The 23,789-nt window shown below is 47.2% G+C and overlaps 1 protein-coding gene across 2 annotated transcripts in view; it reads right to left on the reverse strand.

The window, feature by feature from the left end:
* Usp31 (ubiquitin specific peptidase 31) overlaps positions 1-18,094 on the reverse strand; it is a 65,221-nt gene extending 47,127 nt beyond the window's left edge. For both annotated transcript variants that reach the window (XR_006148906.1, XM_042689834.1), the window contains exon 1: positions 17,453-18,094. Coding sequence is in view for 1 of the 2 variants with exons in the window: in XM_042689834.1 (XP_042545768.1) it covers positions 17,453-18,094 (642 nt within the window). In the remaining variant the exon portion in view is untranslated. The remainder of the gene's footprint in view (positions 1-17,452) is intronic.
* Between the last annotated feature and the right edge of the window lie 5,695 nt (positions 18,095-23,789).

Genomic DNA, 23,789 nt, shown 5'->3' on the forward strand with positions numbered 1-23,789 from the left:
GTGGGCCTTGAAGAATATGTGTGCCCTTGGGCTGGGAAGGTGGCTCAGTGGTAGAGTGCTTGACTTACATGCTCGAGGCCCTGGGTTTGATTCCTCAGCACCACATAAGCAAAAAATAAAAAACCGGAAGTGGTGCTGTGGCTCAAGTGGTAGAGCACTAGCTGAAGAGCTGAGGGACAGTTCCCAGGCCCAGAGTTCAGGCCCCATGACGGGACCCCCCCCCCCAAAAAAAAAGAATATGTGTGCCCCTGAACGTAGGGAAAAGAAATAGCCAGACAGTTGGTAAAGTGCAGAGGCAGCAAGGTGGTCAGGTGACTGAAAAAAAAACAAAAACGCAAATACATGGGTTAGGCACTGTACGGGGGGCACTGTAATGCATTCCTTACCTATTATCAATACTATTAAAAAAAAAAAAAAAGGAAAACATTATTACCCAAGTATCATAAAAGGGGAAACATAGCTAAGAGACAAGTCACTTGCCATCAATCTGAAGGTAAGAAGCAAAGTCAACTCTTTCCCTGTGTCTGTCCCACAGCCTCCCCAGGGTAGGGTAGGCTGAGAATGGGGCCAGGTCATGGGAAGCTTAAAGACATAACTAAGAATTATGCACCATTCTTTGTATATAAAAAGAAAAGCAATGGCAATGTTTCAAAAGAAATAATGTAATTACAGATGAACTTTAGGAACATTAATCAACTAGAAGAGGCAGAGTTGAACTAGAGAGAGGGGCTAGAAGGCTCTATTATTTTTTAACAGACACACTGAGAACCAGAACAGGAACTGGGATTATGTGCACAGAGCCATCAAATGCTGACCCTCAGTGTAAATGTTCTCACCTCTACAGAAAGACAGTCCTTCCAGGGGACCCCTCCTCTCCTATTCCCTACCATACCACCACCAACTCTAGAGAGGATAAAGTTAGTCCCTAGTACCCTAGGGTCCCACAGTGAGACACAGCCTCCAGGGTATAGTCTAAGCAGGCCAGCACGGTCCCCTCTCCAGACTGTAGTACACACTGCTGGTGGCTGTGTCAGCTCAAGTCAGACCCAGGCCCTTTTTCACATGGAAACTAGGGGACAGGTATCATGTGAACTGAAGAGCTCCATGTATCCTATACCATGAGTACATGCTATGTTTTGAGGCATTCACAAACTCAACATACCTCCTTTCAAAGTGTCGGAGAAGCTGGGCACTGCTGGCTGACATCTACAATCCTAGCTACTCAGGAAGCTGACATCTAAGGATCATGGCTCCACACCAGTAAGCAGGGGGGAAAAAAAAAAAATCAATGAGACTATTATCTCCAATTAACTACCAAAAAGCCAGAAAAGCTGTGGCTCAAGGAGTAGAGCATCAGCCTTGAGCAAAAAAAACAAAAAAATAGGTCAGGAACAGCACCCAGGGCCTGAGTTCAAGCCCCAGAATAGGCACATACACACACAAGAAAGTGTTGGAGACAGGCTCAAACAGGGAAATGTGCAGTTCACTGGGGAGCCTAGTGAGCAGCACCATGCTATAATAGATAGCAGGGCGTTTGATGCCGAAAGCTAGCCATAGAGCCACAGGTAGAAGCTGCAGCTGCCATCTATCACTGTCCTTCTCTGGGTCTTGTATCTTTGCCAGGGGGAGGGGGTACTCCAGTGAGGACACAAGCGTGACGAGCATGATTATGCACAATGCCCACGCTTCCCAGGCTCTAGTTCTACACTAAACCTTTACCTCCACCTTCTCACTCACTAAAACCTGCAGGATGGCGGTCCTAGCTCTGCCACCCACCTAACACGGAGTCCCACTACCCAAATGGGATAAACGGAGCAGACAGTGCCTCCCACTGGACCGTTGTAAAGATTAAACTTAACTGCACACGAGTCCCCTCTGTAAAACAATCTGACTCCATCCAAATAAACAGAATTGTCATGATTCTGAGGACTGCTATTTCTTAAATTCCCTGCAAATCAGATGGCTCTGCCTTGCTCTTAAACATCAGAAGAAAGCCAAGAGTTAAAGTCAAGAACTGCAGTGATTGCTTTGAGAAGCCTCAAAGTTCCTTTGAGAAGCCAACCTCCACAAAGGCATTTTCTGACCAGGGCTGAGAAGTCTTCTATAGCCAGCTCAAGCTGTTTGTTTGTGGGTGCTGTTTGTTATCACTCAAGGGAAGCAGCAGCAGATGTTGGGTAAGTGGCCAATTCCTCTAGGAACTGGCATGCAACAATGGTTTCCAAATAGCCCCCATCACCATCTAGTGAAAGACAAGATAGTCCAATGTGCTGCAAAAATGTTGTTTGTTAACAGATTCAAAGTCATCTGACAAGCAGCCAGTGAGGCATTAATTAGCAGAGCAAACAAGAATAGTTGTGAAGGAAGAGACAACAGAGGACAGAAGTTTACTCAATTTGGAATGATTTCTTTGCCCTACTGTATATAAAAGGGTTTTTCTCTGTGGAAACTCTGAGGTCATTGTTTTCCAGTCTTTACTATAGGAAACAGCTGTGGGGAACTACACAAACAGAGAACACTGCCCCATTGAGGATCCTTCACTGTGACAATTGTACAGACCCGGACAGGAAAAATCCATCAAGCCTCACAACAATAACAAAGTGCAGTTAAACTGAAGCTGTAAAACTGAAGCCCAGCATCTTCAGCACAACTGTGCCTAAGACCTAGCCGTTAGCTCCCCTCTGCAGTAAGTCACCTAGCACAGCACCAAAAATGGAGCACTCAATTACCACAGCTTTAACAAAAGTTTGCCTAAGACTCTTATGCGCACATAATATATGGCATGTCCAAAACTGAACTCCTACATTCACCTCCAAACCATTTTCCATTTTGTTTTCCCTATCTTGAAGCATGCCACCCCAAGACACATTGCATCAAGAAATAATGTTAGGGTGGGGCATGGGGGTACACACCTATAATCCCCAGCTACTGGGGAGTGAAGATACACAAATGGCAGTTCAAGGTCAGTCCAGGGAAAAAGTGACCCATTTTCTGAATGAACAAGCCAGGTGTGGTAGTTCATGCCTGCCATCTCAGTGAAGCAGCAGGCACAGACAGAAGGATCACTAGCAAGAGACCCTGTCTGAAAAATGGCTTAGAGATAGAACACCTGCCTATGTAGTGTGAGGTCCTGAATTCAAATCCCATTACTGGGGAGGGAAAAAAAAATGTTACGCTCATCTCTTCCCTATTCATTTTTACACATCCAGAAACTGTCAATCACGGTCAATTCTGCTTCCAGTGTACAGTTCCCCTATGTTCAGAAATCAGAACAAGGAGCAAGGAATGGGAGAGGAAAAGGAACTGAATCCCACTTGATCCTTGCTGGGACATGCCACTCCCCTTCACAACATCATGTAACTGTTTAAATGGTCCTGAGACAGTGACAATAAATACCATGGGGGGTGGGGGGGCTCATCCCACCTGATTTGATTTGTTCACAAAATCCTATACAGAGGCCCCTACTCTATGAAAGCTTAAAGCCCAGGAGTGACCCAAGTCCTCAAGTGAGGGGTAACCTACACAAAGCAGGTCCACATCCACATTTATCACAGGCTGCTCCACAACCCGTCCTTGCTGTGGCCTCTGGTGTAGATCCAACACCAGCGGGCACCTCCTTCACACCAACTGGGAAGGCAAACAGTGGGTTCAGGAAACTGAATCCGCCTGCCTCTGAGAGGGAGGTTTTCTGCTTTCAACCCATTCCTTCAACGTGGGGATTATCTGATCTGTGGAAGAATGTATGAATAACTGCGCCCAACCCTGTTATCCTCTGCGAGGACAGGGAGTTCTTTAATAACTTTCCATTTCTTCCTTGGCTCTCAGTAGGTCTGTGCTTTCTCACTGTAACTTTGCTACTTTATGTTCTTGCGTGCCACTGATTCTATCACAGGCATTCAGGAGACATGGTGACTGTCCCAATTTAAGGTAGACACTTAACATTCAAGTTCACACAGGATTACTTTGGGTTCTTTCAAACCTAACAAAAGTTTTGAGAACTTTTCAAGACTAGCAAGAGAAAAAAGAAGAAGAAGAAAAAACCAGTATGTGGAACCAATGGAAGAGCTAAGAAGACAGAATACAAAACCTAGAGACACATCATCAGGTTGGAAACACAGAGGCCAGGGAGCAGAAGCAACACCAGCTGACACTCACTGAGCACTAACTGTGCCAGAGCTCTGCATTCTTTCACACAGCCTCAGGAAGCAGATACCCAGAGGCCCCAGAAAAATGGTGCAGCAGGGGTAGGGCACAGGCAGCCTGGCTCCCCACCCACGCTCCAATCCATTGGCCACACTGCTCTGGACAGAAACCAGCAAGCCTCTAATAAACAGCCCTGTATACAGCACCACAGTCAACGCCAAGTAACTAGGGAGGTTAAAGTGTTTTAGAACACAATAGAAGACACCTAAGGGAGAAGAAAAAAAAAATAGAAACTTTATCCTATATGCAGGGGTCTCTTTTTCATCTATGTGATAAAAGCAGGAAAAGAAAGGAGCAGGCTAAAAATATAAAACATTCTATAATATTAAAAGGTACCAATCTAAAATCAAGAAGAAGCAAAGGAAAGTAATTACCATGTGTACTAAAGAAACTGTTACCTTACACACATATAAACTGCATGAAGAGCTACTGCGAAAGAGGAAGAAAAGGAGGCCCGGTAGGGAAAAGTTGGAAGAGAGGGATGGGTAGGCTTGTAATAGATAGCATATAAAACGGGATCTATTCCTGGAATGAAAGGAGGCTCGGCATATAAAAATCAAACAGTGAGGCCAGGGAGGCTTATACCTGTGGTCCTAGCTACTCAGGAGGCTGAGAGCTGAGGATCAGGATTCAAAGCCAGACGGGGCAAGAAAAGCCAGGAGACTCTTATCTCCAATGAACTACCCAAAAAACTACAAGTGATGCTGTGGCTCAAGTGTGACAGAGCACTATCACTGAAGCTCAGGGACAGCTTCCATGCCTGAGTTCAAGCCCCAGAACCACCACACACACACACACACACACACACACACACACACACACACACACACACACACACACACACACACACACACACACACACACACACACACACACACACACACACACACACACACACACACACACACACACACACACAGTGAGTAACGTAATATACTCCACAGTATGAATGAAGTAGGGGGCATGATCATCTTAAATGACACAGAAAAAAAAGCCTTAGACAAAACTCCATCATAACACACTCTCTCCCTCCCTCTCCCTCTCCCCTTCTCTCTCTCCCTCCCCCAAACTAGAAATAAAGGGAAGCTTCCCTAAAATATACAGCCATATATATATAGAAAGATCACTTCTAACATCATACTCAAAGGTAAAAATCTGAAGGCTTCTCTTCTAAGATCAAGAAACAAGGAAGTGGAGGTGTGGCTCAAGAGGTAGACCACCAGTTTTGAGCAGAAAAGCCAAGCAAGAGAGCAAGGCCCTGTGTTCAAGTCCCTGTATGAACACAAGAAAAAAAAATCAAAAGATAAAACCTTGTGAGGCACAGCGGCTCATGCCTCTAGTCCTAGCTACTTGGAAAGCTGAAATTCAAAGGATAGAATCCAACCAGGCAAAAAGTTTACAAGACCTCATCTCACCTAATAAAACTGGTGCAGAGGTACACTTCTATCATCCCCACTATGCAGAAAGGGTAAATAGGGGTATTACAGTTCAAAGCAGTCCAGTAAAAAAAAAAAAAGCAGAAATATTCAAAATAGTAATAAAAACAAAAAGTCAAGGGTACTCCTCAAATGATAAGAGCACCAGCCTAGTAAGTGAAAAGTCCCTCACTTCAATCCACAGTAGAGAAGGAGGGAGAGGCAACTAGCCTGGCACGCTGGTACAGGCCTGTAATCACAATTACTAGAGAGGCAGAAGCAGAAGGACCAAGAGTTCCTGGCCATCTTGGACAAAATTAGCAAGACTATCTCAAAAATAAAATACAGGAAGTGGACCTGTGACTCAACTGGTAGAGCACCAGGCTTGAGCAAAATAGTCAAGTAAAGATGGGCGCCAGTAGCTCATACTTGTAATCCTAGCTATGGAGGAGGCTGAGATCTGAGGATCAAGGTTCGAAACTACTCCTGGTAGACAAATCCAAGACTCTTATCTCCAAATAATAGGCAAAAGGCTGAAAGTGGAGCTGTAGCTCAAACTGAAAGCAAGTGTCAGCCATGAGCAAAAGAAACTGAGCAAGAACACATACAGGCCTGGAGTTCCAGCCCAGGATGGGCAAAAAAAAAATCCTAAAGGTACTTTTTTTAGCTAGAAAATTCTTTAAATACAGGCAAGGATAGAGCTCCTTCCTCCTGCCAAGGATCATTTGAATATTTACAACATTATTACAGGCATACAAAATTATTAACACAGGCAAATGCATCTCTGGCAGCCAACAAAAAGCATCACGCTGTCCTGTCTTGTTCCAAATGATTTCTCAGGCCTCATGTGGCCCTCGGGCTGGACATTCCTCACCCATTAGAGTATCAAGAGACTCTGAAGCCAAAATGATCTTGAAAAGATAAAAGTTGGAGGAGTCATATCTTGGTTTTCAAGTTCACTACACAACTACAACGTGGTACTGGCATTAGGGAAGACACAAACCTGCACAACAGACCGGAGCTCAAGCGGGAACCCTGCCATAATTTCAGAAGAACACCAACATCACTCTACAGGGGAGCCAAACATCTAGTAGAAGATGAAAAAATAAACAAAATCTGTTGTATACCCATGCAACAGAATATTATTCATCCAAAACAAGAAATGAAATTCTGACACATGCTACAATGTAACTGAACCTTGCAAACAGTAGATTATATGAAAAAAGCCAGAATCAAAAGAATTCTGTAGGCAAGTTCAGAGACAGAAAGTAGAAGAGTTACTAAGGAGGGGATCATCTGGTTGGGATCATGAAAAAGCCCTTGAAGCTAGGCTTGGTGGTTCATATCTGTAATTCCTAGCTACTCAAGAGTCAGAGACTGGGAGGATCAGGTTCAAGGCCCAATCACACAAAAAGTTTGAGACCTCCCCCCGCCCCCATCACAACCAATAAATGCCAATGTAGCAATATGCACCTGTCATCCCAGCTATGCAAGATATGTAGAGGATCACAGTCCAGGTCTACTCAAGCAAAAAAGCAAGACTATTTGAAAAATAATTAAAACATGGGGGGGGGGGGGGGTTACAGTGGAGGGGATGGCCTAAAGGCATGACTCAAGCAGTAGAAAGCCTGCCTAACAAGCTCAAGGGCTGGAGTTCTAACCCAGTACCACCAAAAAAAGAAGGCCTTGAAATGCACAATGGAGATGGTTGTGCAACACTTGAATGTACTGAATGCCACTGGCTTGTACACTAAAAAAAATGTTAACATGGTGACCATTGTAAATATTTTAATACATAAAAGATATATTAAATGCTAATAGATAAGAATGGATATAAACAAATTTAAATTTAAACAAAGTTGAGTTATAAACTCCAATTCATTCTATAATGGATTGATAACCCAACATGTACCATTTAAAACTAACAGCACAATAAATTTTAGAATTTCTTATTTTTGAAAGGAAAAGGAAAACACTAAGTAGCAAAGATGTCTGTGGGGGCTGGGAAGGTGGCTCAGTGGTAGAGCGCTTGCCTTGCATGCATGAGGCCCTGGGTTTGATTCCTCAGCACCGCATAAGCAAAAAGAAAAAAGCCGGAAGTGGTGCTGTGGCTCAAGTGGTAGAACGCTAGCCTTGAGCTGAAGAGCTGAGGGACAGCGCCCAGACCCAGAGTTCAGGCCCCACAACTGGACCCAAAAAAAATAGAAAAGAAAAGATGTCTGTGAGCTTTTGCTGCTCTGAAGCTATATCTAGACATCTGTCCTAAAAACAACACAACAAAGCCAGGTATGGTGGTAATCCCATCAGGTAACCTTAGGCAGGAGAATGATGAGTTCGAGGCCAGTCTGGTTACAAAGCCACATCTTGTCTCAAAACAAAATGAAAAACAGCAGCAAAACAAAAAAGCAGCAGACATGACTAAACAGTATTGTGAGTACTACTTAGAAACATAGAAAAATGTCTTCTAAGCTGCCGTGAAAACCATAATCCAAGGGACTAGGAATGTGGCTTAGTGGTAGAGTTCTTGCCTAGCATGCATGAAGCCCTGGGTCTGATTCCTCAGTAACAACTACAGAGAAAAAGCCGGAAGTGAGCTGGGGCTCAAGTAGCAGAGTGCTAGCCTTGAGCAAAAGAAGCTCAGGGACAGTGCCCAGGGCCCTGCATTCAAGCCCCAGGCCTGGCAAACAAACAATAACAACAACAAACACCAGTATCCAGAGTGGGCAGGACCACAGGAACCGTGGGTAGGAAGTACAAACAGATACACCTGGGGGGTTCCTTGAGTGCAACATGAGCAGGAGACCCAGAGCAGGTCCTACACCAGGCTGCCTGAGCTCAAGCTGAAGCTCCTCTGCACATGTGCAAACTAGGTCAAGTCCCAATAGCAGATTTACTCCTAATATATGTTGCTGTGTGGAATGAAAGTCAGCCCAGGCTGACCCTAAACTTACGATCCTCCTACCTGGACCTCGCATGTGCTAAACAGGTGAATGCCACCATGCCCAGCTCTGGAAAGATATTTTTTTTAAACCTTAGATTTGGGAATTTAGAATAAACATATCTCTAGTAAAAATTCTACCCTAAGGAAGAGCTCACACTTGCAATCCTAGCTACTCAGGAGGCTGAGATCTGATGCTCACAGTCTGAAGCCAGCCTCCATAGGAAAGCCCATGAGACTCTTATCTCCAATTAACTACCAAAAAGGCAATAGAGGTGTGGTTCAAGTGGTAGAATGCTGACCTTGAGCACAAAACTCAGAGACAACATCCAGGTACTGAGTTGAAGCTTAAAAAAAAAAAAGTATCAGGTACTGACTTCAGCATTAAAAAAAAAAAATCTACCCTAAGCTTCCAAATATATCCCACGCCCACTCACCCACCACTGAACTAACATGAGAGGATTAACATATATACTGAGCTGGACACTGGTGCTCACACCTGTAATCCTAGCTACTCCGGAGACTGAGATCTGAGGATCAAGCTTCAAAGCCAACCTGAGCAGGAAGTCTGTGAGACGCTATCTCCAATTAACCACCAGAAAACCAGAAGTGGCACTGTGGCTCAATGTGGTAGAGCACAAGTCTTGAAAAAGCTCAGGGACAGCGTACCTGGGCCCTGAGTTCTAGCCCCACAATCAACAAAACAAACAAAAAACACCATATACTGATCTTCCTGAGCCTGGCTTTATTCCTGCTGCTCTCAACATCACTCTTTTTGAGTGAAACTTTTGTTGTTTTTGGGGGGGTGCTGCTCATGGGGCTTGAACTCAGGGCCTGGGTGGTATCTCTTAGCTTTTTCACTCAAGGCTTGAGCTCTACCACTTTGAGCCACAGCTCCACTTCGTTTTCTGGTGGTTCACTGGAGATAGAGTCTCACGAACTCACCTGTCTGGGCTGGATTTGAACCACAATCCTCACATCTCAGCCTCCTAAGTAGTTATGATTACAGGCGTGAGCCACCAGCACCCGGCTCATTTGTGTTAGCAGCACACCTTGTAACAGGTGTGGGACCAGCACAGATGTGCTCAGTGAGTCTGGGAGGTTACATCCTTGTGCCCTGAGTAAACACCAACCTTGGCTGCACAAACTGACAATTCTGCAGCTCTGTGTTCAGGGCTAAGAGCACAAAGTCCAGCATAAAGAAATTTAGATGTCCAATGTAGTCTACCTTCCTGGTTCGTTTTCCTCCTGCCTCCCTACCTGCCCCTTTGTAGTTCTCTGCTTCTTGTCTTCCCCATTTTCCTTCCCCAGGAACTTCCTCCGGCTTCTAACAACCAACCAGACATGTCTAACTATGAAAGATTCCCATGCATAGGTGTATGGTTGCATGCATGTTTCAGTGCTGAGGACTGAACCTAGGACCATATACATACTAAGCAAGTGTTCTACTGATGAGCTACAACCCCAGCTTCGAAAGTCCCTTTTATGGAGTGAGGGCTCACTCCCACCACCTAGCTGCCTCACGGTCAGATTCTATGTGTGGCTTCCTCCCTTCGTGCTCCACAGAGGCTTCCCTTCCCCTGCCCATCTCCCTCAAGCAACCCCTTCTCCCCCACCTGATGGAGGCTGTTTCTTACCACACAACCCTTCTCCCCTTCCCCTCCTACCTGGCAATGCTCCCCTTGCATTTACCTCATCCTCCATGTGATTTACAGTGCTAACCACTAGACCACTTTCCTAACCCAGTGGTTTCATCAAATCAGCCTCGGCACAACTGAAGTGAATGGGTACTGTGACTGGGACTTCCAGGCTGTGGTGACAGACCCCTTGCATTCCTCTCCCCAGCATCCCCCCTGGTTTCCTCTTCTCCCCTCAGCAGTGGCAATTCTGTGCCCTGGGAGCCATTCTGGCTATCAGGATGCAGGGAGGAACAAAATAATAGCACATCTAGTGGATAAAGGCCAAGGTTTCTGCTAAACATCCGAAATACTGCCAAGGCCAAGACTCCCTGCTGCAAGTCAAGGCTCCCTGGCCCCACGCCATGCCACGCCAGGTCTGTGTGTTTGCTCTGTGTGCTCAGCATCGTGGGATGCTCTCAGCCATCTGAGCCTTATTTATCTTCAAATCCCACTCCAAGTCTGAATCTCCTGGCTTTCAGTGCATCAGCAGGCTGACACTCCCCGTTTCTTTATGGCCAGGATCAAACATCTGAGCTCAGGACCCCCTTACCCTACTTACCACAATTGGACCTACACTCCTCATCCCCCAAATCCTTTGCTTCTCCTCGAGGAAGCGGCAGCACTACAATCGCTGGACTGTTGAGACCATTTAACAGACTGCCTGAACTGCCTTTAAAAGCCGGACCTCTGCTCTCAGAACAAGCCCCGAGGTCCTTAGCCTGTCCTACCAAGCCAACACAACCGGGTACTTCCGGCCTGGCCACTCCCCTTCAAGCTCCATCTGGCCCACTCTCCTGGCTCCTCAAGACCTATCAAACTTAAACCCAGCCCTCCCGCTCCTTCCAGCCCAGAACTTTCTGCACTCACTTACCTCCCCATCACAGCTGTTATTTTCCCATGTGCTTCTTTTCCTTCCTAGCTCTTGTAATTTTTAATTTCCTATTTGTCAGTGTTTATTGGTTATTCCTCCGGGGCAGCATAAGCCACATAGCCTTTCCTCATTTCTACAATTACCATGCCATTGTCTCCTGGGGAGAGCCAACAACCAGCATGATATAAAGGGAGGATGGAGTTTGGCGAAGCTTAACAGCTAGTGGTGAACGAAACAACAGTGGAGTAAATGTTAGAACCTACTCACACCTTGCCCTCCTCAACTGGCACTGAACTTGGCATCAGAGCCCAAAACAGCCTCCTCCCAAACAGAGTGCTCTGCGGCTACGAACCATGTCCTGTCATCTAACTCATACTAATCTTCCACTCCCAACTGGTGTCTAACCCAGCTCCTTTCCCCACATTCCCTGAGCAGTAAACGTGCTACAAGTGTCGTGATCATCACATCTCCCAAAGTTCACTTGCTGGAAACCTAGCCCTGCAAGGGATGAGATCTGGAAGAGCTGGCAGGTCAAAAGGGCAGGTGCAGATTGGGGCAGTTCTCACCTGAATGGGTTCCCAGTCAGGGTCTGAGTCCAGCCCCCTCTGTCTTACACCCCTCCCTTCCAGCCCCCTCTGTGACCACCACCACCCTCCTGTCTTTCCATCTTCTACTATGGGATAAGGAAGCAAGGAGGCCCTCCCCAGATGTGAGTTCCCTTGAACTTCCTAGCACCAGAACTGTGACAAACAAGTTTCTCTTCTTTGTAAATGAGCCAGTGTGTGATATTCTGTTACAGCAGCACAAATCAATGACAGCCTGAGTGATCCTGGAGCCCTTGTAACCACCCTGTTGTTTTATCCTCAAGTAGTACTTTCACACACCTCCTTCGTTTTACCATCCCATTACTAAGCTGGTTACGAGATTGCATTCACATGGTGGGAAAGGACTGCTTTTAAGGCAGGCCTCAGAGTGCCTGAGCCTGAGGACATGGGCAGCCGTGGACATGCATGTGCGGCTGGCAGCAGACGACCTTACTTCCACTACAACTCGGCACCAGTCTTAGGGAAAATGCTGCAAGTCTCAGCATGTCCACTCTGCTGAGAAAGTGTTCTGCTGAGACCTGTCCTTCCAGTGCTCGTGCCTGTGCTGGTAGGGCCACCCCAGGCTTAATGGTGTGGTGCCTTGCAGGAGTCTGGCTGTGCACCCTCAGCCTCCACAGGCCTCATCTCTAACCTGGGAGCCTCGGCTGGTCATCTGGAAGGGCAGGGGTCTAAAGGAACAACTCCAGGTCTCCATCTAAATCTCCTTCCTCCTTCAGAGATCTAGAATTCTACTAAAATGCAAGTTAGCATTTCACCGACAGGGACTAATAAGAGGAAAACCTTCTATGCTATGAGCCATCACAAACTTAGATGTTTCATTTTGTTCTCTATGTCCCAAGTGAATTCAGGGGAAAGCATGAAGTCACAAACTTTGTAGGGAACAGTAGGAAATGACAATCTGCAAAAGGCTGTCAGGCAAATCAGGAGAATTCAGTTTCCCAGACTGACAGTGTAGATCTGCAGTCCCCAAGCACAAGCGGGTGTGAGACTGAACGAGCAGAATCTTCCATCATGAGCTACTCTTCACAACTAATATTTGTTATTCTTCTGCACTTGAAGCCATCACAGAAATAAAGTAACAATACCGGGGGGAAAAAATATATGGGAGACAAAATTCTATTCATCTGTTACTTTTTTTTTTTTTGGGGGGGGGGAGGTGTGATCATAGGGCTTGAACTCTTGGATGGATAGTTATCCCTCAGCTCTTCAGCTCAAGGCGAGTGCTCTACCACTTCAGCCACAGAGCCTCTTCTGGTTTTCTGGTGGTTTACTGGAGATAGAGTCTCACAGACTTTCCTGCCCAGGCTGGCTTGAACTGTGATCCTCAGATCTCAGCCTCCTGAGTAGCTAGGATGACAGGCATGAGCCACCTGTGCCTGGCTCGTCCGTTAATTTTCATTTCCCTGCAAACTTGGATGGAGCCACCACAGTTCTTTTGTCTGTAGACCACTCCAATCTAGCTGTTTGGGGGGAGCATGATGTACAAACAATGGCTATAAAACTTGCCTTTCTTGCTTGAAAGATGCCTGCCCATTCTTTTACTTTCTGCAAAGGGGCAACTAACTGAGTTCTAAAAATCAAAGGGTATTTGTAAGAACCTTGAGCGCCCACACTCCCATGCAAGTTAAAGCAATAAGTGGATGTCCCCTTAAACAAGCATGATGACTCTCAAATACCGAAATGATTTGATTTTCACTGTTTTACCAAAAAAGTGGCTGATACAAGGGTCAAGTCCAAGTTTTACCTGAGTGCTGCTGAGAATACCCAAAGAGGTCAAATGACAAGGTAATGACAGCTAGCAGCTGGGCCAGCAGGCCTGCCCTGTGGAGGACTCCAACATTCGACCAGCACCTTCTCAGCCTGAGTCCTTTCCTGTCCTGCACGTGGAGTGACATGAAGGTGCACCCCAGAACCTACGTACTAGATGCCAGGAGCATCCCCCACCTCAGCTGTGACAGCATCTGCCTCCAGACAGACAAACGTCCTAGGGGTCAGGGGGGAGTGGGTGGAGAGGTACAAAAGTACCCTGGCTGAGAATCCAGGCTCTAAGACAACAGGAAATGGCTGCATAAAAGAGAAAGGATATGGGTGGCCACTCACAATTGGGGCACTCATCTCATTGCATTTCTGGGAAGTGAAAACCCAACTTTAACAGCCAACTAGCTGGTCCATATCACCGTGATCAGACATCAAGAAGGAACTTAATTGCAAAGCTTCTGTGGAGAAGTACTGGTAGCTAAGTCTTAAAATGATCAAACCAGAGAGAGTCAATCGACTTTCTATCCTCTGTCAACGCCAGCAACAAGGGTAGCTGCCTGGAGCTGTGAACTGAGCAGGACTCTGAGGCTGAATGTGAGGGGTACGGGTATAAATTATGAATACAGATCTGCCACCAGAAGGCATGGTAGGCTTCAGGTCCACCATTAACTCCTTTGTGCTCAATATAACATCCATCCAATTTAAAACACTTTTGTAAATTAAATACACATGCACGCACACACAGAGTCCTTTGCAATGCCATTAGGCTTATCTAATGGGCTGAAAAAAAGAAAAGCAAAAAAATCCTACCACTCTTCCTACTTAGAAATCAGCTCTAGATTTTTAAGTTCCAGAGGACAAAGTCCAAGCAGCCTCCAAAGCTTTCCCTTCCCCCAGGTGCTCGGTACCCCACAGCTCTCCACGCATAGCCAGCCACTCCGTGTCTCACTGTCTCCCCAAAATATCTTTCACACATCACCCCATCACTCCTCGGCCTAGCAGACTCCTATTCATCCCTCAGAGTGCTACTCAAGCATTTCCTCTCTCTGATGTTCAAAGTATAGTTCTTGGACCAGCAGCATATCACCCAGGGAACTTGCTAGAAATGCAGACATGGAGGCCCCACTCCAGCTCTTCTAAATCCAAATCTGCTTTGTAACAAGATCCCCATGTGAATTATGAATGTGAGTTGTGTGCACATAGAGTTCAATATGCACTGTCTACGGGAACGTGCCAAGTCCTAGATACCACTGTTCACAGCGGTTACAGTGTCTTCCCCAAGTCCCAGTGCCTGGCACAAGGCAAGGGAGGCACTTCAGTGGTATGCATAACAGGCCAGACCCTCCTTTACTTATGCCCTCTACTAAGGTAGGAACCTGAAACACCCCCTTCCTATCTCGGTGGCAGCCAGTTGTCATGGATGGAAGCAGGGCCTGCTCAGAGCCTCTGGGAGTACTTTATGTCCCTAATGACATCTGCCCTCCTGGGTAGAATGCAAGGTACCTCAGATGCCATCAGCAGGCAACCATGAGGTGACAAGCAGGAGAACAAGAGAGCAGAAACTGCAAGGGACATTAGGGTAGAAACACAGAATTGTACAGGACCACCCATCTCTCACTCACTGTTCAAGCTAACTCCACACTCCTAGCGGTCAGTCTCAGAGTCTTTCTCTTGTGTGACTACATTCCTAACCCACAGAGTAGGATGGATGGATGGATGGATGGATGGATGTTGGTGACAACTACTAAAAGCTCAGAAGATTCTATGAAGAAACAAGGCCTCTAAGAATTGTTCCAACTTTGCCAAAGTATAACTATAAAGTATCTGCACTTCTAAAACACATTGACCCATTTTTGTTCATGACTTAATGGACAAAAATGTGGACCCGTCATAAAAAGCAATGCAACTGACCTCTAAGAATCTATTCAACTTTGCCAAACATGTCTATCAATCAGCCCTGCCCTGTAGAATTATAAACCCATTTCTGCCCACAGTTTAATGGCTTGAAACATGAACACCATCTTGTGACTATATTAAGATGCTGTAGAAACTGCCTTTCACATTGTGAAAGAGTAGAAAACTGAACTTAACAGAGCTTTGGCCTTGAAAAGTTTGCAACTGCTGTGGCTTCTCTCAACCATAGTAAAGAAGGCGGAGAGGAGAGGGGGGGGGGGGGGGAAGGGGGAACAGAAGAAGACTTTCATAACCAGCAAGTTGCCACTCTTCTATTTTCTTACTTTGTGATCTCTGACCTGAGTCTCCTTTTCTCCAGTCCTTACTTCAGTCAGGAATTTTAGTCCAGCTGAGCACTTGTGGCTCATATCTGTAATCCTAATTACTCAGGAGGCTGAGATTTGAGGATCGAGGTTCAAAGCCAGCCCAACCAGGAAAGTCAGTGAGATTCTAATCGCCAATTAACCACAGAAAAAAACCAAAAGTGAAGCCATGGCTCAAGTGGTAGAGCACCAGCCTTAAGCAAAAAAGCTAAGGCACATTGTCCAGACCCTGAGTACAAACACACACACACACACATATACACACACACACATACATACATTGATACACACACACACACACACACACACACACACACACAGAATTTCCATTCAACTTTCAGGATGAAGCAGCTGCCATTTGCTTTCTTCTTGAGTACACAAAATACAAGTAAAAAACTATTCCAAGGAGGGGGTACTGTTCACTGGCAGTATCCCTCAGAGCTAAGAGGAACTAGAGCACTTGCATTTCTCTGCTAGACCACTGATCCTGCAATCCAATCATCTGTTCAATAAACGTATTCTACAAAGAAACTTGAGAACACCAATGGAAAGCCAGTTCCACTTGCTATAAATAGAAGACAAATGAAGAAACAAACTCAATAAGCACAGAGCTTATTAAATTTAGTTACTGTTGCTTACCCAAGCCTCTCTACCCAGGAAGCCTGCTTTCCCTTTGTTTATAAATGGGGGTGTAGGGATGAGCAAGAGGTGTTAGGAGGAGAATATCAGGCTGAGATTCTACTGGGCATGATCAGGATGGAAAAGGAACAGAAAGGAAGTGATTTCTCACCATGTGACTTTATTCTAATACCACATCCACATCTCACCTGTGCAGTCTCCAACTGCTTTTTGTTTCTGGCCTAATTCCGTGGTGCAGCCAAAAGGCTCTTCATCCATCTAGGTCCCACCTCCCAACCTCACCCTCTCAAACCCTTGCAGCTACACCAATGCAGCCATTCTTCAATTTAAAGAGGCCAGCCAGCAGCACATGAGTGCCATCAGCAGGTTTTGCTTGCTTTAAAGTACTGCGGATATACCTGCTCCCTTTCCTCAAGTGCTAAATAGAGAAAAAAGTAAAATGGCAATAAATGCTCATTGTACCAGGAGCTATTAGAGAGGTGCTTTGCCTATCAGATTGGACCCTAAAAAAAGTGTCCATCAGCAAAGCAGAAAAGAGTCAAAACCAGGCAACTTTTAACATATCCACTTGTTTGCTATGAAGCAGACAGCAGATGGAGTAAAGGACACTGGGAGGCTGAGTAAACTTGCCCTGGGTTCCACCGCTACTAAGTAACAGAACCCAGGATTTGAACCCAGATCCCGACGGCAAGTTCCACGCAGGCAGGGTCTTGCTCTCTGCCACACCCCTCCCAGATGCTTATCCGAGGACTGGGGAAAGGATGCAAACAGACGCTCAATAATTGAGGGGGAGGGAGGGAAAGGAAGAGGGAGGAAGGGAGGGAGGAATGGCTGCGTGGATGGAGCCACGCGTGCATGCACAGATGCACGGAACCACGCATGCATGCGTGCATGCATGGATGCACGGATGGGCACGGGAACGGAGAGAAGGCGCCTCCTCCAATGGTCAGGGCTAGCCAGCATCCCCACACCCAAGGCCCGGGCGTCTCGGCGCATCCGAGGCAACTGGCGAGATCCAGGACGGACGGCAAGCTCGGGCGGGGCAGATCGGGGGGGGGGGGGGGGGCTCACCTTGAAGTCGCGGCTGTGCTGCGGGGTGTACTCTAGGGTCCAAAGAGCCCGCACCAGGTGCGCCAGCTGCTCGGTGACCTCGCCTTGGCCCTGACCCTGGCCGCCGCGGCCGGCGGCGGGAGGCTGGGGCTCGGGCTGGGGCTGGGCTTCGGGCTCCGGGCGGCCCGCGCGGTACTGGCCGAGCGCCAGGTACTCGGCGAAGAGCTCGGTGTTGCTGAGGCACTGCAGCGTGGCGTTCATGAAGCACGTGTTGCCGTGGTTGCGGAGCCCCGCCACGCCGGGCACGGGCTCCGAGGCGCAAGCGGGCGGCGCGGCGGGCGCGGCGGGCGGCGGCGGGCAGGGCGGCGGCGCGGGCGCGGCGGCGGGCGGGAAGCAGCTGCGGAGGCCGCCGCGCTCGGGGCCGGCGCCCTCGGAGCTCAGGTGCGACAGCGTCGACAGCGTCTTGAGGACGCGGCTCATGAAGCTGCCGACCGAGCGCGCCGAGGAGGGCGCGGCCGGCCCGGGGCCCCCCGCCCCGCCGCCGCCGCCGCCGCCGCCGCCGCCCGCGCGGCCGCTCCGGAACAGCCGCTTGCTGAACGAGCGCTTCTCCTTCCCGCCCGCCGCCGCCGGCGGCCCGGGCCCCGGCGCCGTTACCTTGGACATGGCGGCGGCTACCGACGCTCATCACCGTGCTCGGCCGCCCGGCCCGCGGCCCCGCCACGGCCGCCGCCACATCCCGCCGCCCCGCGCGCTCACCCGGGCCCGGGGAAGTGGGGAGGGGAAGGCTCGCCGCTCCTCCTCCTCCACACACCTCGGAACGCCGCCCGCCGAGCCGGCCCGCGAGCGAACAGGCGGAGCGGCGGCCGCGCGCGCCCGCGCGCGTTCGGCCCAGCTGGGCCGCTCACGTGACCGCCTCCCAGCGCCGCCCGCCCCGCGCTGAAGCCGTTCCGGACGCCATCTTGACTGTGGGAATGGAGCCGGGTCTCCAGCCGGCTGCGATGACGCACGGCTCCGGGCGCGGTGCCGCGACGTGAAGCCACGCAGCGGCCATGTCAACTTTGGGCATGGTCCAGGCGTGGAAGCAGAGTTGACTGCTGCTGGGCTTGTGGTAGTCGGATGGAGGAGATCTAGGAAAAGTACTGAAGTCAGACTGCTGCCCTCACTGGACTTCGAAAGAGAGGTGGACAGAGCCGTGGCCGAGCCAGCCCTTCCTGGCACTTGAGGGGTGTTGCAAGATCCCGACTGCCTGGCTACCATCCCAGTGCCACACAGAGCCTGCTACCTTCTGCCAGCCCTGCCTTCCAGGCTGTGACTTGGGGTCCGGGGAAAACAGTGTTATCGGAATGACTTTTCTGGAAAAAAACTAGTCCACTGACCTCTCCATCATTCATTCATTCGTTCACTCTCAGTTATTCAACAAAGGGACTACTATGAGCCAGCCACTGGGAACACTACAAAGAAAGAAACTAACATGGTTTCTGCCTTTAATTCACACTCTTACTTTCAACCACCTCTAGGTTCCATGCGCAATGCCCAGCATGAACTAACGAAGATTCTTTACTCTTTAATTCGATGCCTTTGAAAAGTACCCGTATGCAAACCCAAGCTTGATTTAAAGATTTAAATCAAGGGTCACAGACACAACTGTGGGTCACGGCAGTGAACGGAGCCTCGTGGGGAGGAATGATCTGTTGACTTATTCATACTTCAAGAGACTGTCAGCGTTCCTGAAACAATAAAGAAGGTTAAGGACAGTGACAAACTGTAAATTCTCAGCTTCAGTTTTTTGTTCCCAAGTGAGAAGGAGGATCTGGTGTTGCCAGATCATCTGATCTGAAGGTGGGAATCGTATTTTTAAACATTGGCTCAATTTAAAAAAAGAAAGGGAAAGGAAGAGGAAGAAGTAGTGCAAAAGAAAAAAACACTATGTGTTGAAGGTGCTTCAGCCCCTATCCCACTGTATGTTTTGTTTGCTAGCAGAGCTAGCCTGGGTCCTGGTTACTACAGAAGACAGAAATTCAGGAAGAGAGAGCCCTTACCTTTTCAAAACACGAAGACTGGTGCCAGGTGCCAGTGGCTCATGCCTGTAATCCTACGTAATCCTAGCTACTCCTGAGGCTGAGATTTTAGGATTGATTAAAGTTGAAGTCAACAGGGACAGGAAAGTCCATGAGATTCTTATCTACAATTAACTACCTGGTTCACGTGATAGAGCACCAGCCTTGAGCAAAAATGCTAAGGAATAGTTAAGTATCCAATCCCTGAATTCAAGCTCCAGTATGGGGGGGGGGGGGGCGGGGGGAGGGGGGGGGGAGGGCAGGGGGAAGAGGAGAAGAAGGAAGGGAAGGAGGGACCAGCAGACACTGGTGGCTCATTCCTGTAATCCTAGCTTACTCAGGGGGCTTCAGAGCCCCCTTGCAGTTCAAAGCCAGCACAGGCAGGAAAGTCCATGGGATCCTTATCTCCCAGGAAACACCTAAAAACCAGAAGTGGAGCTGTGGCTCAAAGTAGTAGAGTGCTAGTCTTCAGCAAAAAAAAAAAAAAAAAAGCTCAGGAACAATGCCCAGGCCCTAAGTTTAAGTCCTACAAACCAACAACAACAAAAAAAAATAAATTAAGGGAGAAATCAGGGAAGAGAACATCCTTCACCTTTTAAAAACATGAAAAACACTTTGCACTCATTTCAGAGTAAATCACCTTTACTTCCTATCCCATAATAGTGTCCTAAGGTAATAGTGCTGGTGTGTTCTACATTGACCCAAACGACCTCCACTTTGTCCTGAGTGTCCAGTAGCTCACTGTATGGTGAAACTCCTCCCCTGGACCACAGGAAGAAAGCTATCAGGTCACTGAAGGAAAACACAGTGAATCTCAAACTACACATTCCAGGTCTTTGCCCAGTCCCAACACTCGGCAGTGAATACCTATCCCTGAATGCCTGCATCCGGCTAGTTGATCCTCTTCTGAAAAAGCTTCCCCTTGCTATTAGTATCACGGCTCCAGAAGGCAGCACTTGGGCAGGCTTTCTTGGTACTTCTCAGTGGTAACACTTGATCATATTTGTATTCAGTTTGCAATCTATCACCTTCACTTAAATGTAGGCTTGGGTCCAGAAGAACCCATTGGCTCATCATTGGATATGGACATCCTATCGGTGTTGTATTAAAGTGCCTTCTACTCTGCCCACAAGTAGCAGGCTGACAGTCATATTTTGATTGATATTTGATACTTGAAACATGAGAAAGAAATCTGCTGGTCGTAGATGACATATTGATGCGCTTTTCTTTGCAGGAGTGAAGGTGCATATGCACAGTTCTTTTGGCTATCCAACAGCTAAACCAGCTTCCTAGAGGAAGAGATGACGAGATTAAGGAAGAAAACTCACAGTCCCTTATGGAAACAGGGCAGGGGGTGGGGAGAAGTAGTCTCCTTCACAACCCTCTTAGCTACCATCCAGGAAAGGGAACTAAAAAAGGCCAAACTAGGTGTGCCCACCTGGACTTTGCCTCTGGAAGTACATGGGAGATAATGCAGCAAATTAGAGAATCTATTACTGGATCGATATGACTGGGTCCAGGACCTAGAAAGTTCTTGGTCTTATTAGAGGAAAATTTCAAAGATGAACACAGAGACAACTTAAAAAGGAACAGATTTACTAATGCAAAACAAAGTAGAAGTGCACCCTTCCAGAAGGGGAAGTGGATAAACTGGAGAAAGAGCCAAGTGCCTGTAGCTCTTACTTGTAATCCTAGCTACTTGGGAGGCTGAGATCTGAGGATGGCTGTCCAAAGGTAGCCTGGGCAGAAAAGTCTGTGAGACTCATATCTCCAACAAACTACTCAGAAAACAAACAAACAAACAGAAGTGTCATGTGGCTCAAATGGTAGAGAGTTAGCCTTAAGCTTAAAGAGGCTTGGGGACAGCATCTAGGTACTGAGTTCAAGCCCCAGGACTGGCGAAAGAGAAAGAAAAAAGAAGAAAGATCTTCCTCTTGGGCTTTTTTTTTTTTTTTTTGCCAGTCCTGGGACTTGAACAGTGTCCCTGAGCTTCTTTTGCTCATAGATGGCACTCTACCACTTGTACCCCTTCCAGCTTTTTCTATGTATGTGGTACTGAGGAACTGAACCAGGGCTTCATGCATGCGAGGCAAGCACTCTACCACTAAGCCACCTTCCCAGCCCATCTTGGGCTTCTTTTCTGCATGGCTCCCTTGTCTTCTGAGCTGAAGCTTCAGAAACATGAACCCAAATAATCTTTCCTTTATGAATTACCCAGTCTAGGTATTCCCTTACAGTAACAGGGAACAGTCTAAGATAGAATCTTGCCTTTTCCCACCCTTCACGACCAGCCAATGGTCTCAGCAACACTTCTAGGAATGCCTACCTTTCCCACTGATTTAAAAGTCTGTTTTATATAGATCCAGGGTTCAAAAAATTGTCCCTTGCCCATCAACCGACGAATTGGTAAAGGAACTATTGCACATATGCACACACCATGAAACAGTACTCAGCCATAAGGAAAAGTGAAATTATGTCCTTCATATTAAATTGGATGGAACTAGAAACTATCAAATAGAGCCAAGCTCCAACAGCTAAAAATATCACATGTTCTCACCCATCTAAAAGACATGCATATGCATAGATACATACATACACATATACACACACATAGTTGTAACTGTGGGACTGTTCGGGGAGATAATGAGAGGAAGGAAAGGGAAAGAGAATGATGAAGGAAATACATGTGTCTACATATGAAGATGGCATAAGGAAATTCACTAAAAGCTTTTGAAAAATAGGGCATGGGGAAATGGGAGAGAGAGCCAAGGAGGTTAATCAGACAAAAATATGACATATGCACATGTGAAATGCCATTGTGAAGCCCCTTTGTACAATTAATATACACTAAGAAATGACCGGAAGTGAAAAAGGCCCTGTTAGGAGGCAGGTATGCGGGGAGGGGGGAGGCGGGAGGAATGGAGAACTGTGATTGACAGTGGAGCGGGTGATAGATATGTATAAAAATCGACCAATAAAGCCTGTTGGGATTGTGGGAGTGGTATGGAAGGAGTGAGTTTGACCGGGATACATTATATGCAAGTATGGAAATGTCACAATGAAACCCATTCACTCCAATACTACCTTGAAACAAATACATGCCAATAAAAAGTTGCTAATATAAAAGACACCAAAAAATGTTCTATCTTACCATATGTCTCCATTTTCCAGAGTATTATTAGTTTAGATTATATTGAAATATTTGCTAGGTCAATATTTCCTAGTGCATTATTAGCTGTTGGTTTATTCTTTCAAATCTTTTCATCCTCTACCATTTAATTAGTATAGATCAGGGAAAATTGACACTGTCACAATATTTATCCTGTTATCTGAGACTAAAGGATGTCTTAAAAAATCATACAAAGGGTCAGGTGCTGGTGGCTCACACACATAATCTTAGCAAATCAGGAGGCTGAAATCTAAAGATTATGGTCCAAAGCCAGACTAGGCAGGAAAGTCCGTGAGACTCTTACCTTCAATTAACTACCGAGAAGACAGAGTAGAGCTGTGGACCAAGTGGTAGAATGCTAACCTTAAGCAAAATAGCTCAAGACAGTACCCAGACCCTAAGTTCAAGCCCCAGCATGGGCACACACACATTAAAAAATATATACAATATATATATATATATATATATATATATACACAAAGGGCAAGTTGCTGCTGGCTCATGTCTACAATCGTAGTTACTCAAGAGACTGAGATCAAGCCGGGCGCTGGTGGCTCACACCTGTAATCCTAGCTACTCAGGAGGCTGAGATCTGAAGATCAAGGTTCAAAGCCAGCCTGGGCACGAAAGACCATGAGACTCTTATCTCCAATAAACCACTAGAAAACTGGAAGTGACACTGTAGAGCGTGGTAGAGCGCTTGCCTTGAGCTGAAGAGCTGAGGGACAGCACCCAGGCCCAGAGTTCAAGCCCCACAACCAACAATAAAAAAAAAAGAGAGAGAGAGAGAGAGGGAGACTGAGATCCCCAGGTGCTGATGGCTCACACTTATAATCCTAGCTACTCAGAAGGCTAAGATCTGAGGATCATGGTTCAAAGCCAGCCCAGGAAGAAAGTCTCTGAGACTCTTATCTCCAATGAACCACTCAGAAAACCAGAAGTGTCGCTGTGGCTCAAGTGGTAGGGTGCTAGCCTTGAGCAGAAGAGCTGAGGGACAGCGCCCAGGCCCAGAGTTCAAGCCCCACGACTGACAAAAAGAGAGGTGTGGGGGGGGGAGAGAGAGAGAGACTGAGATCTGGACAGTGGCAGTTCAATGCCAGCCCAAGAAAAATTCCTAAACCCGCATCTCCAA

Source organism: Dipodomys spectabilis, unplaced genomic scaffold, assembly GCF_019054845.1.
Source record: "Dipodomys spectabilis isolate Male_0828 unplaced genomic scaffold, ASM1905484v1 ptg000127l, whole genome shotgun sequence".
Taxonomy (NCBI): Eukaryota; Metazoa; Chordata; class Mammalia; order Rodentia; family Heteromyidae; genus Dipodomys; species Dipodomys spectabilis.